General features: G+C 45.0%; 1 protein-coding gene across 1 annotated transcript; it reads left to right on the plus strand.

The window, feature by feature from the left end:
- Positions 1-13,208: 13,208 nt before the first annotated feature.
- LOC308426316 (protein RoBo-1-like) lies at positions 13,209-18,069 on the plus strand (the record flags this gene model as incomplete). The annotated part of the gene is made up of 4 exons (XM_080924047.1): positions 13,209-13,293; positions 14,150-14,239; positions 14,963-15,091; positions 17,879-18,069. 4 exons carry the CDS (start codon positions 13,209-13,211, stop codon positions 18,067-18,069), a joined length of 495 nt encoding a protein of 164 aa, XP_080780173.1.
- Positions 18,070-20,211: the final 2,142 nt, after the last annotated feature.

The raw sequence follows: 20,211 nt of genomic DNA on the forward strand, positions 1-20,211 counted from the left end.
TTTTGCAGGCTCAGGCCATCCCACAGTCCTACACACACACTTGGAGGAATTCCTTCAGTGAGAATTAAAACTTGGTGACTGATGATTTTGTATTTCAGCATTAAATCTCCAATCCATTTTCAGTCCTACTTAATCTTAAAAATTGTGTGTGTGTGTGCTTGTGTGTGTGTGTGTTTGTGTGTGTGTATGTGTGTGTGTGTGATTGTGTGTGTGTGTGTGTGTGTGTGTGTGTGTTGCTAGTCCAGGTGAGTTCAGAAGAGTGTCAGATCTCCTTTGGCTGGACTTACAGGCGTTGTGAAATGCTTGGTGTGGGTGCTAAGAACTGAACTCTTGTTCGCTGTGAAAACATGATTTTTAATTGCTGACCCACCTCTTCAGGCCCCTATGAGCCATTGTGTAACAACCTTTTCTTCATTATCTGTAGCATGTCCAAGACATCTGAGATGAAATTCTACACTTAATATTGTTTCCACCATCCCTTGAGCCGTATATCCCAGAACATATCTTTTCTGATCGTTAATCTCTACTCGTAATCTCTAAATGATTCTTATTAAGGAAAATGAGTTTGAGTGGATAATTCAGGGCCTGGGAGCATCATTCCTCACAGTTTATAATAGCACAGCTCAAGTATAACTAGATATGGTACCCAAGCTCAACACTCAGGATGCTGGCCAGGAACGTATCACATGTTTCACAGTGAGTTTCTGGATAGCCAGAAAATGGACAACAAGACCTTGTTCCAATAAATAAACTAAAACAAGGCACACATCAAGTATAAGAGGAAGTGTCGGGCACTCTCAAAGCTCTCTCACCTCAGAACCATGACCATGGATTCTCATCAGCACCCACTCTGTACTCCTGTAGCTCAGGAGGGATGGGTACCAGGCGGAGGTTGTCTGTCAAAGTTGTAGATACCCGTTTGAAATGATGAAGATAGTAGCACCAAGATCCCTAAAAGCTGCCCCATCTCACTGCAGGGTTTGGACCATTGTTAGCATCTGCCCCTCCTCCTGTGATGCCAGTGAGCCGAATGGAACTCTGGGAGAGAAGTAGTCCTGCTTTAGGGGACTCACTAAGGGCTGCGGCTATCCTTGGGAGAGGATTCAGCTGACAAAGCACGGTTGACTATCAGGAGAGCAGTCCTTTGACAGAGCTGTTGCAGGACATTCTCTCCAAGGAGTTCTAGTCATGATGCATGGTGTTCCATATGATGGTTGGCGAGAAATAAGGAAACCCCTTCCATTGCCTCCCGGTGGAACTGTGCAACAGGGGGTGGCCTGTCATAGACCATCAAGTCCAGAAGCTGATGAGACACAGTCTGCCTTGTGAGCCTAAGAACCAGGGAAGGCGTTTCTCGGCCTGTAGTTGTTTGTGGTAGTTGCTATTGCTTCCTCTCTGCCCAGAGGGACATAGTGGTGCAGCCACCTGGCTCTCTGTCACTACTCCTGGCTCCTCCTTGGGTATGCTTCTATAATGAAGGCTTGGCACTCTCTAAGGTCCAGTCACACCCTTCACGTCTGTTAAACAATTCCTGGGGGTTGCAGTTAGGGCCTTCCTCTGCGCCTGTAACTAATGCTCCACTCTGCAAACCCACACCGGACACCAGAAACCTCTGCCTATTCTTGGTGGTTAACACATCCTCCTCAAAACCCCCTCTGACCTACCAGCCCTTAAGTCTGTGAGTGACAATATGTCTGGACTCTGTCCTCTCTCTGCTGCCTACATGCTCATGTGTGTGGCTGTCGTCCCTTTTGTGGTACGTCAGCTCCTTAGCCTTCCTTTCCTTTCCCGATCCCAGGACTCCTCGGGTCTGGCTGTGTCTGCATTTACATCATCTGCCTGAAAGCTGGGAGGCCGTCTCTTCTTTGGTTGTGCTGGGTCCCAGTGCCCTGTACAGCTGTCCCATGGAGCCTGTAGATACTGTATTCACAGGTCAAAGGAGGATAACGCTGGGGCTTCTAGCCTTCTGTTTCCCCGCATGTCCCTTATATTAACTCTTCTGGTCATATTCTTGCTCAGTTCAGTATATCACATTTAGTCTAGTGAGGGGAGTCTCAGAACTCTTGGTACATATTTTTAGTCCTCAATTTGCCTACCTTTCCCCCTTCAAATGAAATACATGAAGAATAACTGAGACTTCTGGGGTCAGCTTTTCCATCTTATTCAGGTCCCCTAAAGGGCTTCTCTCCAGTCATTGTCCAGAGTCTGGAGTCCAGAGACGTTCAGACCACCCCATAGTGAGATCAGCCCCTAAATGGAAGCAGTGGCCCCACAAGAGAAGTAAGTTTGTCCTTCGAGCAGGAACAGCTATTTTATGGGGACCAGACTGTTTCCTCAAGAGGCAAGTCTACTAGATGGCACAGATGTATGCAGTTACACAGGACAGAGTTAGACTCTTTGATTTTAGAGTTGCTGACTCAAGTTGCAAGCACTCGCACTCGTGCATGTGGCCACACACACACCATTAAATACATTTTGACTTGGAATTAGGATATAACTTATGATGACTTCTGAAATGTCCCTAAATACATTAGTATCTTTGATCATAAACATGAAGTCTTTATGAACTCTGGAAAACACTGGAACTGCTCTGCTTCCATGGTGAGTTCATGCTGTATCTAGGCTCAGTGCTTCCATGGTGAGTTCATGCTGTATCTAGGCTCAGGTTTAATACCTAATCTCATCTCACTGTTCTGTGGCACGCACTGTCTCTTCCTTCTCCATCCTCTGAGAAAACGAACACTTACTGTCCAGACCCGAGTAATCATTTTTATGTGCAGGGGTGCTTCTGGGTACATTCACAGTGTTTGCAACCGGCACAACCAATAACTGCATAGGCCTTATCGCCCCCAAACACATATTACACCAGTATATAATGCTATTATCTATCTGGGTGTCCTAAAATTAGCTATAGAGACGGCCATAGGTCACGTGACCTGGACCTCATATGGCTTCCTGTTGCATATCACTGACGAAAACATTGTCTCTGTCTGGAGATTTTAGTGGAAGCTATTCTATACAATAGCTCCCCAAGAACTAGTGTGCAAGGGCTGTCACCACACTGGACCACAGATAGAGGGCAGAAACATGGCCTCACAGTCTCCTCATTAATGACCTTTGGGAAGACTGTCTCCAAATGCAGTTATATTCTCAGGTATGGTGAGAGGTCGAGTCTTTCAAATTAATTTTTCTCTGTACTTCTCTTTTACACACAGACCTTTGCACTTTTATATCTGACAGAGGGTTAACACCTATAATTTACAAAGATCAAACTCAAACAATCCAACAGGCAGCCAGCCAGACAAACCAATCCCCCCCAATGAAAGATCAATAAAACAAGTAAAAAATGGGTTAATGAGCTAAACAGAGTTCTCAAGAGAGAAGAAATGCAAACAGTATTCAACATCCTTAGCTATCATAGAAATTACAATTTAAGCTATTTTGAACTATCTTAGACTGCTGTTATCAAGAAAACAAACACTAGACTGGAATTGATTGGGAAAAGAAGAAACCTTATTTCTGGTCATATAGGTACAGTATTTATTCTATAAAATTGGCTATACCCATGTTAACTCTGAGTGTATGTTGAGAATTTTAATGCCCTCTTGATGGATGATTTTCTTAATTGTAGTGAGGTGACTGTTATCTCTTCTGATTCGTTGTGCTAAGGTTTATTTTGTCAGATTTAAAAATAATAATGACCTGGTTGATTTCTAGCTACATGCTTGCAACATTCTTTCCATGTTTTTACTCCAAATTTGGCATCTGTCTTTCATCACAAAGCTTGTTCTTTTGAGGTAATAAATATATAAACTCCGTATTTTAATTTAGCTGGATAGACTATTTTTTTTAAATGTGGAATTAAGAGCACTAATACTAAGATAAATTATTGGAAAGTATGGATTAATTTACAGCATTTTGTAGAATTTATAGTGTTTAATGTTTCTTTTTTTTTTACTCCTCTCTTGCGTAACTATTGTTTCTCCAATGTTAGAAAACTTAAGCTATGACTTTACTAAAACACCCTCTCCCTGCCCCTCACCAGCTGATGCACTCTGGAGCACTGGCCCAACCCCTTCCTTGCCTTGGCAGTGTGGGAGAGCTGGCCATGGTGGCAAGGATGCAGGAGAGTTGGCCCTGATGGTGTGGCCATGGGAGAGCTGGCCTTCAGTGGTGTTGGTTTGGGGAAGGAGGGCAGGCCCCCCAACTCAACTTCCACCCAGGCCCAGATCCAGGGCTTTGAGTTGGCCCCCCCTGTCAAGGTCCCACCCTGACACCCAGGAAATGGGTGGAATGCATCATCAGACTGATCAGAAGCTGATGGCTTCTGGCAATTCAGCTCTCTTTTATGCCCCTGAGGCCAAAAGCTGATGGCTTCTTGCAATTGACTCTTTCTTACTGTTCTGGGGGCCAAAGCTGTTCCTGGCAATGTGGCTCCCCCTTGCTCTCCTGAGGCTAAAAGCTGAAGGCTTCTGGCAATTAGCTGCTGCTGATAGCAGTAGGGAACTGGGAAAAGAAATTTAGCTACTTGGGCTCTTCACTTTTTTTATTTTAATTAATCATTTTATTCACTTACATTTCAAATGATATTCCCCTTCCCGGTTTCCCTCCCCTTTGCCTCTATGAGGGTGTTCCTTCACCTACTCACCCACTTCTGCCTCACTGCTCTAGAACCCCCCCGATGCTGGGGCATCAGGCCTCCACAGGACCAAGGGCCTCTCCTCCTACTGATGCTCAATAAGGCCATCCTCTGCTACATATGTATCTGGAGCCATGGGTCCCTCCATGTGTGCTCTTTGGTTGGTGGTTTAGTCCCTGGGAGCTCTGGGTGGTCTGGTTGGTTGATATTATTCAGGGGTGGCTGGCTGACCAGGGGAGAAGCTCAGAGTTCATTAACTCTTTGTGAACTACAGAGAAAGGAAAAGAAAGTCAGGTGTACACACACACACACATACACACACACACACACACACACACACACACACACACACCACTGGATGAAGCAGGAAAGGGCTACACCAAGCTTTTAGTTTTGCTTTCACCTTTTTATAGCTTTTTAGACAAAGTCTTCTGTGTAAGAAAAAAGTACCCATAGATAAAATGTTAGGCAAAAGGGGATTGTGGCAGAATGTAGATTATAAACTAAAAGCAGCGTTTCATTCTATAAGCTCATTATGAATTCAAAGCAATAGTCTTACATGGCCTTGTTTTATCATAGTGCACACCTTCAGGTCTCATCTTTGGCCCTGACCTAGACTGAATATTTTTCCTTAACTGTAAATTTGTTCCAAGCCCATTTTCTTTTCTCAGTACAATTAACTTGTGACAAAGAACTCTGCCTGTAGCCTTTTATTCTACCGGGGGCTTGAAATTATGTGAATCAATTTGGGAGTTCTATAAAATAATTTTTAGAAATTATGAAATCATCAGTTTGTCTAAACAGAATTATTACATGAAAGTACATCTTTGTATTGATCTGCAGAAAATTTGTCCAATAGGGTGGGCTGAAGCCCAGGATGCTTTGGCTATGTATTGGTGGCAGGAAAGGTATATTAGCATCAAGAAGCAAGCCTGAGGCAAAGCCTCTGGGGTCCATGCCTCTCAGAACACGCCCACTGCAGTCATGCAAACTGCTGGACCATTTCCAGAGGCCTCACTTGCTTGCCATAGCCTTTTCTGCATGGATCCTGTCAGCCACCCAACATCTTTTCTATTTGCTAGAGTTTTGTGAAGGGACATGTCCTGCCGACCCCTACAACTCAGGGCAATGGCGGGATATCGGAGAGAGGGTCCGATATTGGTGTTGTAGCAAAAACCAGAGGTATGGAACTGGCCTGATGAGTCATTGCAACGAACATTTGTAAGTAGAGCTGTCTGGGCAAAAGGATGCACTGTGTGACACACTGCAACTTTCAAATACCGCTACAACTAAGGAGTATGTGATAGAGATGGGGGAAGATGGCGGAGTTGAATGCACAAGAACCCTGAGGTTGAAGGAGATTTTTTTTTTTCTAATTTTTTGTTTTTAAATTTTTTATTTACTTTTTGGGGCAGGTTATAAGAGCGGAAAGCAGGTATGGAAGGACTGGGAAATGAGGGGGTTTCGGGTGCATAATGTGAAATTCCCAAAGAATTAATAAAAATTGTGTTAAAATATTTTCTATGCCTTTAGAATAAAGGCGCCAACGGCTTCCTACATTCTTTCCCTTTCTACTTACGGTTTTTAGATTTGATCTTTTCATAGTGTTCTGTCTATTTTGAAAGTACTGCCTACAATAGCTCATCTGGAATGGTGCCTGGCCGACTCCACTCAAGTATCAAGAAATACAACTTCCAACTGTGGCAACAGTAGCAGAACTTATGGAGGGAAAAAACCCCAGTTTATTGAACTTTTCCTTTTTTTCCAGGTGAATTATATGGATTAAATCAATAAAAATGTTTCAAAAACCGTTACACTGTGCATGTAGAAATATACAGTGATAGAAAAGAAATAAAGGTGTTGCCCAAATCAGGTTTCAAAGGCCTTTCCTGTTCCTGAAGTGTGGTCCCATTTCCTTGCACACCAAACAGACGGCATAGTTCAATACTGCCATCCGTGTGTTTTAGACACCAGCTTCACAGAGCTGAGGCATCTCCCGGAATGGCCAAGCATCCCCCAGGCTCAGGAGGTTTCTACACTGGCACCCTGAACATTAGCTTAAGTACTGACTTAACTTAAAACCTTCAAGCTGAAACTCTGTGTAGTCAGCCACATTTCCACTAGATCCTCTTGAAGTGTGTGTGGTCCTGTGGGCTGATGTTGCAACTGCCAAGTCCTGTCTGTCACCTCTTCCACTTAGCTAACAACCTCTCCCAGCCCAGTTTCTAAATCTAGAGGACGTTTAGTGTTTTGTGATTCGATGCTTACAATGCTTGCTCTGGTCATTCACATACAGGCAGAACAGTTTCAATGAACTCTCAGACCCCGAGCCTTGATTGAATTCTTCATATTGAGGTGTGGAAACATGAAAACCTACAGATTCACACTCTCCATTGGAGTGAGAACTTGACTCTCAGACTTGAAACAGTTCACTCTCTGGTAAGGCTTTAACTGCCAGTCTGGAGGAGTCTAACTTGTGCTAACATGGACTGTCTTGGAGTACTGACGTTTGTGATATTGAATAGGAACTAGTCAGGACCCTGTGAGCTAGCCTGTGGCTCTTTCCTTGTTCCCACATTGTAGTTTGCCTAAAGTTCTCTTAAAGCATGCTCAGAGCCTTTGTAAAGCTGGATTATTCTAGTCTTCTGGTCTACCAAAGTTTGAGTGTGCAAGCTCTGCAATGCACCCCAGAGGGACAGCACTCACAGTAGGGTCTCTGACCTTGGGATCCTGGAAGGTGAAGTGTAAGATCCAGTGTCAGCACTTTTTTTTTTTCTCTGTCCACTGTAGGTGACTGCCTCTTCTGTCTTCATGTGGTTTTTTTCTCTGCCCATGGCAGTTCCTGACTCCTTGTTCTTACTGTGTTAGATGAGGTCACACAGATAGCCTCCTTTTGATTTATTTGTGGGAAGACTGTGTCCTCAAATACAGTTACATTCTAGTATATGGGTGGTTAAGTCTTTAAAAACAAACCCTGTGGTCTTGCTCTTTCCCTAATAACCAACAATGCTTATTCACCCTGCTTCTGGTCTATCCACATCCTAGAACATGGGTCCCCAGGCTGGTGAATATACTCTGTCTATAGCCGTTAGAAACAGTCAGATGCTTTGAAAGTTCAAGACAGGGGACGCCACCTTCAACTCAAATTCTATAACTGAGAAAGATGTGGGTTTTCTGCCTGTTGTCTGGCGTGGGCGTGGTACTGAGTAGAAGCAGGCTTTCAGGGCAGACCAGTAGATGTTAGTGGAGCCGGATGCTCAGTGTGTGTTGGGAGGAAGAGCGTGGCTGATGCTGCAGTGTCTGCCCATCTCACCGAGAACTTGAGTTGGCTATGGGTTATTCCCTCACTAATTTTGGGGGCCTGGTACTTGTGTCAGTTGCAGGCTGAGCACTATGAAGTCTGCTTTTTAAACTAATGGACAAAAAAAAAAAAACTGGTTTGTTTATGGGAGTTCAAGTTTGCTTGCAGTAATTTTCTTTTTTAAAGTTCTGCTATAATGTTCTGAATGCTTTATTGGTTCATGGTCAGAAGGCTGCATGCTTTCAGAAGGATGAGCTAGTAGCTAGGGACTGGACCATGAGCTAATAAACAGGTCGATATAAGAGGAATCCCAATTGCTGATGTGCCTTTGGCGACTGACTGAGTTTGATATAATGTGAAGGGTCTGTGGTCCAGGCTCTGAAGGAACACAGGATCTCTAATGTGCATGGGGTTCAAAGGAGGTGCCGTCCTGCATTTAACTACCTGTACTTGTGCAGAAAATAGATCAAACTGCCCTATAGCTCCTTATACTGGTGGAGCAGGAGTGGGGGAAGGGGAAGGGGAGAGAGAGAATCTGTGGGAAAGTGTGAGAGTGTGTCTGTCAGCAAGGTGTTTAGGCTGAAGTTTCTGTAACGGCTGTGAACATGGAAGTTTGCCGAGGAAGGCTAGCAACCCAGGATGTGATGCCGTGTGTAATGTATGATTTGGATGACCCAGTGACCCCAGACATGGGAATGCCTGGAGACCCTGACCTTCTGTTACCTTCTGCTGATGCCGTTGGGAGCTAGCTACCTTGTGACTGTCTTCATTGTTCCTGTACGTTTGGCTCCTGTGTCTGTATCTGTACTTTTTTTCTCTCTTGTCTGTGGTGTACAACACTGTGGAACTGCACGTCCAGCCAGAGAGGGTTCGTGTGATTGTGTAGATCAGAAATTCCAGAATCATCTGAGTTGTGACTCTTTCCCAGGAACGCACCAGATGTTCTCCTGAGTAGAAAAAGGCAGGCAGGACCTCCCCCTCTCCCACATGTCCCTCACCACAATGACCTTGGGGGCCTCAGGACATATTCTGAATAACCTGACATACTTGCAGATCAACTTCTTGGCATTGCAAACTGTTCAGATATGATTGGATTATTTGAATTCTAAACCGTGGTGAGTGAAAATAGCTCTCGTTTAAAGTCAAGAACCTCTTTCCCACTCTGCCTCTCTTCAGGCTTTGTTCTCTGTAATCCAACCTGGTTTGAACTTGCTGGGTATGTGAGGATGGCCTTGGACTTGCGGTCTTCCTGAGTCCTGAGATTATAGGTGTTCGTCACCATGCCCACGGTTTATGAAGTGCTGAGAATCAAACCGAATGTGTGCTGCCTAAGCATTCTACCACCTTACCTCCACCACAGCTCACCCCCCTTTTATGTTGATAGGGAGGCTGCTAAAGATGGAAAATGCTGTCTGGACAGTTTGTGATTGTTGATCCTTTGCCATCTCCTCTGCCTTCATACCCTTCATTACTGGTTTTGATATACATATCACACACACACACACACACACATACACACACACACACACACACACACACACACACACACGCACGCACACATGCACACACACATGCACACACACAAGCACCATGTATATGTCTTGACAAAGAAAAATTACTTATATTTGTGGAGTAAGATGTTGGTATCACATATACATTGTTTTACATTTACATCTTGGTCATAATACCTATCTCCTCAAACACTGGTCATCTCTTTGTCGTAAGACTATAGAAGTCTTTTCTTTCTTTCTTTCTTCTTCTTCTTCTTTTTTTTTTTGGATCTCAATACCCTTTCACCATTTCATTATTTCAAGACATTTTCATCAGTTTTTTTTTTTCCATTTCAAAATGTTGTTGCCCACATCCTTCCTTCGTTTTCATTTTATGGGTGTGGGCGTTAGTGAGTGACAGCTTGTGTGTTACAGTAGTTTCCGTTCTGTGGTCTTAGGCCTTTTTCAGACATGTTTATGTTTTCCTGGTGAGGAGATTTTTAGAATGTATGTTTGCAATCCAGATGAGACTCGACTTTGTTATTATTCAAAGTGGTGTGTGTGTGTGTGTGTGTGTGTGTGTGTGTGTTGTGACTTTCTTGTTTAGATAAGGCTGTTGGAGAGAACTTTGCTATGTACTCTCATCTGAATCTATCACTGGCTCCAGTTCACCTGCTTGCCCTGTCCTGTCAGAAGCCCCATCTTTCTGCTGTTTGCTGGCACCAACCCTTAGCATTTCCCCTTGGCCCTGGGGGAACTTAAGAGGGAGTTTTACTATCATTGTTGCTCCTTCTGACTGTATCCCTACCACCCTGCTCTCTCCACTGCCAGTTCTCCTCATTCTCTGGGGACCCAATGCCCATTAGGAACAGGTCAAGTATTGGTTGAATGTAGCACCAGCCTCCAACCATACACACACACACACACACACACACACACACACACACACACACACACACACACCTGACCTGCTGGGCAGGAAGGAGGACGTTCTAAGGAGACACGTGGGTTTGCCACTTCCACTAAGAAAATGAAAGTCCCCAGGAATCTGGTGCTGAGGGAAAAAAAGACCTTAGTCAGAGGTAGATCTGTCTCCTATAAATAGTTCCCAGTTTTGATAATTTGTTAAATTGCGTTACAGGAGACACTGGAGCCTAGACAGCTATGGGGGATATCCCTGCTTTGGGCAGAACTACTACTATAGGCATGTAACTGGCTCTATACTTAAGCATTAATCTCATGTCAGGATCCTAAAGAGAGACTTAGGAGGTAGGTCACCAAACCTCTTTGTACCTCTTCCCAGTGTGGCCACATTGAATACATCTGTTTTTCATGTTCTTGATTTTTACTCGTTTAGTTGGCTTTATTAATAGGTGTCAGACATGGGTGATTAAAGCTGTTAGGCCCAGGTTCTGATTTTCAATAACTAATTATATTTTAAAGTTGGTAGTTCATACCCTGTCTCTCAGCAGGCTTGGTGCTGGTGTTCTGGAAGTCAGATATCTCCTAAGATGAAGCCCAGGTATAAGATTTCTCTTACAGACACTAGGCCCAGGTATAATATTTCTCTAACGAGAGGAGAGGGACTTCTTAAGGCTCCCATTGGAGAAAGGCTAACCTATAACTCAGGGCTGTCAGACACACAGGATGACACCACAGCACGAGAAAGACTGTCATCTCTGGGTATCTAGGTCTCTGCAGATGCTTTTGTTGGCTGCTACAGTCTGAAGAATGATGCTTCTGGTCCCAAGAATGAGCAGGAGATGGAGAATCCTTGAGGCAGTCTGTGGGAGCATTCTGAAGCCAAATGTGCATGGGATAGAAAACATGGGATAGTGAATCCTCCAGGTCTCCAGAAAACACCCATCTTTGTGAAACTGAATCTGCCAACTTCCCCACAGTGATCACGGGTTAGCACACATACCGGATTGGTTGTCACCATGGAGGTTTCACTATGTCTTGGCCCAGGAGTGGAAAGTTGTCACATAATTGGGTAGTTCCTGGCCAGTGGGAGTGGTGTGCTATGTTCTTCACTGATAAATGACAGCAGCCTAAGGTTCACAGTGACAGAGAAAGCAGAGTTCTGACTGGCCTGCTGTGTAGAATCCAGGCCACTGGCAGTGGGTGACAGCCCAGCTGAGGTTAATTGAAGTCTCATCCCAGGCTCTCCTGTAAGTCTGGCCTCTTGGTCTCATGTCTTCTTTGCAGGAACCTTCCCTATCTCCAGCTTCCTCAGCTGGTCAGGGAGATACATGGTCCAGAGCTAGAAGCCTTAATAATCTGAGCAGGTAAGGGAGGAATGAAATGTACAGCCTTGGACATTGACTTAGGGGTACTGCAAAGGACATCAAGGTAAGTGGCTTGGGGTTGAGTTGTTAGGAAACTCATGGTTCTCTACAAGGCAGGGAGTTGGGATTTCTTTCTAGGCTGGCAAAATTCAACAGGACCCTTTCCTTGCCCAGAATTCCAGTGCCCCTCTCCTATACCTATCCGCCAACTTCTGAGGTATCTGGACATCCCCGATGTGTTTTTTCTGCAGCCTCCACCTTCTTCCACATCAGCACATCTGGGTCCCAGGAAGGTCCTCACTGCCCTCACTCAGCACACAGTCCTGGACTTTGAGAGTATGTGATCAAATTCTGGACGATTGCAGGAAGGTGGAGGATGCGAGAGTCCCCCCTAGCTTATTGTTTCTCTTCATTGCAAAGAAATGTAGTGCTTCTGTCCTAACAAGAGTTTGGCATAAGAATAGGCAGAAAGAGGAAGAAGACGTAGAGAAACACAGTCCCTCACTGGCAGATATGCCTATGTGTCCAGGAGAAAGGAAGGGATGGGACTTTGCTGAGGCAATGCTGGGTTTCTCCTGAGGAAATGCTAGCCACACACACCATGGCCAAGCTCCATTTCATAACTTTTGCACATAAGAGACTCCTGCATAGCTCACTGGAGCTCTGTGACCTTGATATGCCCCCTTCCTTCCTCTGCCAACCAGAGGCACAGGAAGAGCTGCCTTCATGGTCTCTGTCTCTGGGAGATCATGTGTGCTCAACTGTATGCAATGATTCTATAAATTTACAATGTTCTAACCTGCAAGGGAATTACTACTAGGTTATAGAAGTCAGCAGCAGTGAGGACAGAGGGAGCCTGTTCTCCACACTCATCGAACGTGGTCCTTTCCTCCTGTCTCTAGCTGAGAACATTGGGTTTTTCTCTCCTTCTCAGGAAATCAGGAATAACTCTTGGTGAACATTTCTAGTATGTGGTTGTGACAGATGGTGACTTTGGAAGTGGTGAGTCCTTAGCTGATGAACACAATGGTCCAGAACTTTCTAGCACGTGGAGAGCCTCCACCTGCTCCCCAGAGGAGCAACCTTGTGACCAACTCAACCACTTGAGCAGTAGAAGGAGATCTAGTACCTTCCAGACCCAGGCAAGAAGAACGCTTCCACGAGCAAACGTTTTTCCCAGAGATGGCACTTGCCTTGCTTCCTTGATAATGGATGTAGCATCTTTTCCAGTTTTACATCCTTCTAAATGGCCACATCTGGCATATGGGGAGTGTTTGATAAAATCTAGCTTGTAGAATAAATAAATAAATAAATAAATAAATAAATAAATAAATAAATAAATGATGAATGAATGAATGAATGAATAATGAATAAATGAATGGAAACATGAATAGACAATGTTGCTTGGGCATTTGGGTTGCTAGATTACTAAAGGTGAGCCCCTTAGCCCTGATTAGTTTGTCCTTACTTTTGTCCCTTGTGCAGTGTTCATGGGAGTCACCATGTCCTGGTTCTTGGTCCTGAAGAGCCTCCTTGCTGTCTGCATCATCTCTTACTTATCTGTCAGCTCTGTGGGTAAGAGGAGTTAGACAGTTTTTGTTTCAAGGATGGGAAAAAGTGGGAGTTGGGCAATAAGGTGCCGTAGGAGAACTTCACAGACCACTCAAGCCTCTGGGAGTACCTTCAACATTCACAGCTCCTTGACCCCTGGGAAAGGTTGTCAGTAGCTGCAGAGATTTGAGACAGCTTTCTGAATATGCTTATTTTCTGTCTGCAGAGAGTTACGGTTGTGTAAGAAAAACATGCATTAATGGAAGATGTGATCCTAATCCAAACACTTGTGAATCTTCTAAAGGTTGTTTTTCCCAACGGCAAGAAGTTGAAGTTGAAAGTAAGCCAGTCCTCAGTCTTACGGTCTTCTAGTTTATCTTTGGCTCCTTCAAGGGTGGAGCTGGGAATGTGGGCTTCTGTGAGGTAGTGGGGAAAATAATACTGGATGTAGTCACTAGGGATAGAGCTGAAAGACCCTGGTTCTGTTTCTCAAATCAGCCTCACAGGGCTACTGGAGATGAAAGAGTGAGCCCACACTTATTTCTTTTGCCATGCTAGGGGTCAAATTCATGGCACCAGACATGCTAAGTGAACAATCTACCACTGAGCCCCATCCCCATTGCAGCAAACCGTCCCTCTGCTGATTTGTTCTCTGAAACAATCGCAGAGGGACTCTTGGAGCAAAGAGATGTAAAGACAGAGAGGATAAAGGGACAGACTCCTTACTACTGGATGCTCATCCTCTCTGTGTTTCACAAGAGAACAATGCCTCTGTGTGTGTGTGTGTGTGTGTGTGTGTGTGTTTGCTTCACAGCAATTCAACCATCAAAACAAATATTTGAAGAGAAAGGCTGTTCTGAAGACGGTTGCACTGAACTAGCATTCTCAGCAACACTGGGGAAGTGTCGGACGTTTAGATTTGACCGTCAATGCTGCTACACTCAACGGTGCAACAGAGATCCCATTAAGGGTGAGTGTGGCTGTCTCTGTACCTCCACTATCTGCTCTGTGGCTCCTTTGCTTTTCCAAGGGACTCATCTCACTGTGCTGGGACACAGCTCTGATACTTGTCTTTTGTGTATAACGATCCTTGGAAATGGTCCTTCCCCAGTGAGGTAGACTGAGTGGGGATTAGACAGCAGGCGTCGGTCTTGGGGTCTTGGGAATTTTCTCTAAATATGCATCTCATGGTTTAACTGCGTTGCAATCAATGCCCCTCTGACCAACAGCCTTTTCTCACCTATTTAATTTTCCAGGTTCACTTTTTTGTTTTGTTGGGAAGTAGTCTTGCTGTGTTTTGGATGTTTGTCTTCAACTTCTTAGTTCAAGCAGTCCTCCTGCCTCAGCCTCCAAAGCCAGGGTAGCTGGAAGCACAGGTGTGTGTGGACCACACCTGGGTCACCCCTCACCCTTCGAACAGCATTGTTTTAGAAAACACAGATCATCTCCTCTCCCAAGGCAGAGATCAGAGTAACTGATGAAGGTGTTGACGGCTCTGAGTTCCCATGAGGTCCTCCAGGGCGCTCTCACCCCAGTACCTTTCTCCTGTATCTCCTCCCTGCTCAGCCTCATCGCAACGCTTTTTTGGTGGAACCATGGAAAAACCCTGCATTAGATGAGTAGTGGATAGACATGTTCTCGGCTGTTTCTTCTGCCTGTTTCCCAAGATGAAAACTTTTCTCTCTCCATTCAGTGTCTTCATTGTCTTCAGAACCCAATGGCGTTGAATGCCCCACCTGCTACAGCGAACAGGGCAGCTGTAACCCAGTTCCCCTGAAGTGCACAGGGGCAGAGACAACGTGTGTTAATATTACTGGCAGAGGTATGGTTATTCCCTTGAATGTTTTGTTAGGGGCACAGGGGGTTATTCATCACTATGTAGTGAATTATGCCAGATGTAGCAACTGAAAACAGCACACACTTGCTCTATCTCAGTATGTGTAACCCAAGAACAGCCAGGTGTTCGGGCCTGGGGTGTGGGGCATCTTTGAAACCTGTCTCCACACGGAGAAAGTGGTCGTATGGGGCCATGTGCTTCTAAGGTTTGGAGGGAGTCATTTGTTGGGAGGCTTAGGGAGTTAAGGGTGTAAGGGAAGAGACGGGCACGAAGGAATGTAACTGCTTCCCTCTGAAGAGTCAGATTGGAACATCTGTGTTGCTATGACATCCTGGAAGTGTGGGGTGATGGCACTTCAGGACCAGATGTCTTTGCCACTGCTGCCATGATGACAACCAAAGCCTGGGAACAAGCACTCACGTTTTACCTGGAGTCATTCTAAATTTAGAAAAGCATATAATTTTTTATTAAGAGAAAGTTATATATTTATTAAAAAGGGTCCTGCCAGGGGCTTGCCATGGCCTTTTGGGGTTCAGAGGGGAGGTGGAAGACAGCATTGGATGAAGGCCAAAAGACTGATGACCCCCAGCCTTTTAATTCTAACTGTACTGGGGGCTAGAAGCTGAAACTTCTGGAAACTTAACACTCTCTCGCTTATTCTGTGGCTGAAAACCACTGGCTTGTTTTCTCTTTAACTCTCTGTGCCTTATAAAAGCTGCATTTTTACTTCTTAACTCTCTGTGCCTTATTAAATTCTGTATTTTTACTTCATAATTCTCTGTGCCTTATTAAATCCTGGATTTTTACTTCACAGCTCTCTGTGCTTTAGAAAGCACTGTATCTCTATTTTATAACTCTCTGTGCCTTATTAAATGTGGAAAACTTCACTCTTTCTTACTGTTCTGTGGGTAAGTAAGTGCTGGAACTCAACTCTGTGCTTAAATAAGCAAGTTATGTGTAACTTTCTTCTCATGTGTGGTTAGTTCAGCTCTGGTTTCTGGTGATTGACACGTGCTGTTTAGGAGCGGGAAATTAGGTAAGGATTTTTCGAGTGTGCTCTTTCTCTGTCAGAGTCAGACAGGAGTCCCTGACTGGCTGGACAAGAGGCTCTGAGCTTATTAACACTTTTTGAACTCAAGAAAAAAGAAAGCAAAGGAAAGAAGTCACTCAGAGCACAGAAACTGCTACACCACTGTGTTCCTGCTTTCTAGTTTTTTTTTTTTTAAGACAAAAAATTCTCTGAGTAAGAAAAAATAGCTTCATAGATAAAATGTTACAAAAAAAGGGAGGAGTTACAGAAAGGTATCAATGACAAAGCAACAGTTTTTACATGGCCTTGCCTAGTCATAGTGCATACCTGTGGCTTCATCCTCGAATGGATTTTCTTGAACACAGATTTGTCTCCTGTTAGTGTGATCATGAAAGCTCATTGTATTTCTTGCTCTGCAACCTTCACTTACTATTTATGAGAAGTGGACACATTCTATCCTTGATTCTAACCTTATTACATCTGTCTAGCAAAACAACTAACGACATTTCTTAACACTTTCTTTTAGAAAAACTATTTGGATTAAGCCAGGAATTCAGTAAAATTATTAATTCACCTAAACAGCATTGGTTCGTGAACGTTCATCTTCATGTTGATCTGCAGGAAATTTGCCCAATAGGTTGGGCTGATGCCCAGAAATTGTTAGACTGTGGAACAGTGATGGGGAGGCTGACCAATAGCAAGAAGCAATCCTGGGATGAAGTCTTTTGGTCCTTACCTCTCTTTCTATCGTAGAGTAGGCAAAACAAAAACAAAACCCAAAATGAAACAAACAAACAAACAAACAAACAAAAAAACCAAACCAAACCAAAACAAAACAAAATGGTGGGCCAAGTTCTTAAAAGTTATCTGCTAGCCCTTAGCCTTTTCGAGATGGCTCCTGACAGAGCCCATACACCATTGAGGCAGGAACTTGGAAGCCAACTGTAGGGTTTTTCTTTCTGGAATGCACAGCCAGAGGGAGGGGCTGGCAACTTGTCTATGAGCAATATATGGAAAATTTCATGGAACCATAGAATGATTGGTGTTTGGGGTGCTGATTAAAGGGTAGACTGAGAATCTGATGGGACTGGAGGCAAGTACACTTTTACTTGGAAAGACTTTTGACAGACAGAAGTTCCCCAAGCAAGGGAAGGGTCCTTTGTCTAAATGAGTTGACGTGAATGAGAAAAAATATGGTGTCACAGTTGCAAAAGATGATTAAAACCATCCACAGTGGGACAGGCTTCTACCTCAGCTTACCTTGGGAAAGAGATATCTGGTGTGTTCTGTAGTTATCCTCATAGGGTACTCAGAGCCCTTATAAGGATGTCAGTTTGTGAGGGATTCACAGTATTTTCCTCCAGGTAAGGAAAGAAAGGCTAGAGTGGGGAAGACAGGTTACAGGAGAAGGGTTTTAGCCAACAACTGAGACCCTGCATCTGGCCTTCATCCTCACCTGCATCAAGCTCCTCTCTCCAACTGAATGGGTACCCAGAGGCCTCATTGACAGTCTTGTGCCCAAGACACCGGGGTCCTTTTAAGGATCCTTCTATACAGAAGAGATGGGGGGTGGGGTGGGGCAGAGGACAAGAAGGCTCAGCTTCTCCATGGATAGATCTGTGCTCACAACCTCGAACAGATGTGGGAGTTGTGGATTCTGGATGGAGCTGAGCAGTTTCCTTTCAAAGGATGTGGGTGAGGAAGGGAGAGGAAGAGTGACTCCTGGGTCTTTTCACTAACAGGAAGGCCAGAAAACTCATACCTCGTTGAGATACACGGGATGGGCTGTGCAACCAAGACTGCCTGCGGCCTGAAGAACAGGACCGTCTTGGGTATTCAAATTCACACCTCCTGCTTCAGTGGGAGCCCTCCACCACTCAGGCCTGTCTTGTCTGTTCTGACCAGCCTTTTCCTGGTCAAAGCTTTGCTTTGATCCTTTGGGGACTGTCACTCTCGTGATCCTTCCCATTTAAACACATCGACATTTTGTTACTCCTTTACCCAGCAGAGGAGAAATAAAAACCAGTGGTTGTTTGTACTTTAGACTGAGAACTCGTTCTTTCTTTTCTCTGTGTTCCAGGTACAGTTCACAAGGCTGATCACTCCTGTCCCTACCCACACCTTCAGCCACTATCTCCAGTGTACAACCTTTTGCAATATAGTCGGTTTTCAGAATTCTTTCCTCTTTTTCTTCCTTATCTCCCTCCTTCCCTTTCTCCTTCTTTCCTTTCTTCCTTCCATAAATCTGAAGGTCCACCTCACCCCCAGCCACTGGGATTACAGGCATGGGTGGCCAGCCATATTTAGTGCTCCCCCCCAATGTAGGTGCTGGGAATTTCAACTTGGGTCCCCAGGCTTACACAGCAAGTGCTCTTACCCATGGAGCCATCTTCCTGGGCTTAAATGCCACACAGTATCAAGCCAGCCAAGTCCCTGCCTGGATGGGAAGGGGGATCATAATGTTCCACCCTTACCCGAGGAGCCACAGACAATTGAAGTCTTCTTGGGAAGGAGAGTGAGTTTCCTCCAGAGTGATGACCTCTGAGAGGCTATGCATGTTTCAGTACACAGCCCTACATCCATGTGTGTACAGGCATCATAAAAATGGAGCATACAAAGGAAGGAAAGGGATGAGAATAGGAAAGGAATTGGAGGGGATGGAATTGAGGGGAGGGGGTTAACTAAAATGTAATATGCACATGTATGAAATTAAATGTGTTCATATCTGTAAGAAATGATAACAAATACAAAAAGGGAAGAAACGCATGCACACACACACATACACATACATACACACACATACACACATACACACATGCACACACATACACATACACACACATACACACATACACACATGCACACACACACATACACACATACACACATACACACACAAACACACACACACACACACACACACACACACACACACACACACACACACACCACAAATGTACATACACACAAGATTAGAGGAAATCCACCTTAGAGACCTAAGTTGTGGAAAGAGGCATAACGAGATAAGGGGGATGCAGTCATTGTGACCCACAGAGGCAGAGAAACAGGCAGATCTCTATGAGTTAAGGGCTAGCCTGCTCTACATAGTGAGTTCTAAGCCAGCAAAGGCTACTCAGGGAGACCTTACCTTAACAAAACAAAACCAATCAAATGGCACAAAATTTTGGGGGAACATCTTCCCCTAGTGGCCACTTATGGCATAACTGATAATTTAGCCAATTTTCGTTTTCCCTCTTTTCTCTTCATTTTATTAGCTCTAACCATGCTGCCCTTGGGCTCCATGGCACTTCTGGGAGAGCTCTGTCACTTGAAGTCAGTGTGGGTGACACCTCAGGGACCCACGAATCCCTCAGTGGATGTCTGTAGCGGAGACAGGCCAGCTGAAGTCTTCAGGGGTGATAGCTAATCAGGTTCTCCCAATTCCTGCTAAGAGGGGAAGTTATGGCTGCAGGTGGGTCTCATGGCCCTGGCTGACTTTGAAGCTTAGTGGGGACTGAAGACAGGGTTGGGATGGGCAGATGGTGCTGAGACTCAGGGGCTTCTCGGGTGTAGCGCTTGTGAAGCAGCAGAGAGCCAAGCATGGAGGCACAGTCTGGGGGTGCAGGGAAAGAACCTGGGGGGTGCAGCCTAGGCCTCTGTCTGCAGTGACTCAGCTACGCCACAATTCATATCTGCCGCCATGTCTGCTCTGTGCCGGAGGCTTCAGGGCCAGGTCGTTTGCTGCTATGTGTATGGATACAGTGTCTGGGAGGGCCCTGGGAAAAGTGAGACCTCAGAACTCACCTGTAGGCTGCTGCCACTTTGTAGGGTGGCGGCCGCTCCTTTGTGTCATGGTTTAACAGCAATTGCTGCTTTGGGGTGCCTGGTCTGGGGATTCATGGGGTGTTGAGCCACATGGGTTCTGTGGGTGTTTACAGGCATGACTGCTGGCCACCCAGTGGCAAGAGACAATGTGCCTTCTGGTGGGAGCTGCCTGGGGACCCTAGTGGTTCATTACAGGTGGCTGGTACTGACAGTGATGGCATATGCTGTATCTGCCCACTCTCAGGAGTGG

This window comes from Micromys minutus (genome assembly GCF_963924665.1).
Source record: "Micromys minutus genome assembly, chromosome: 10".
NCBI lineage: Eukaryota > Metazoa > Chordata > Mammalia > Rodentia > Muridae > Micromys > Micromys minutus.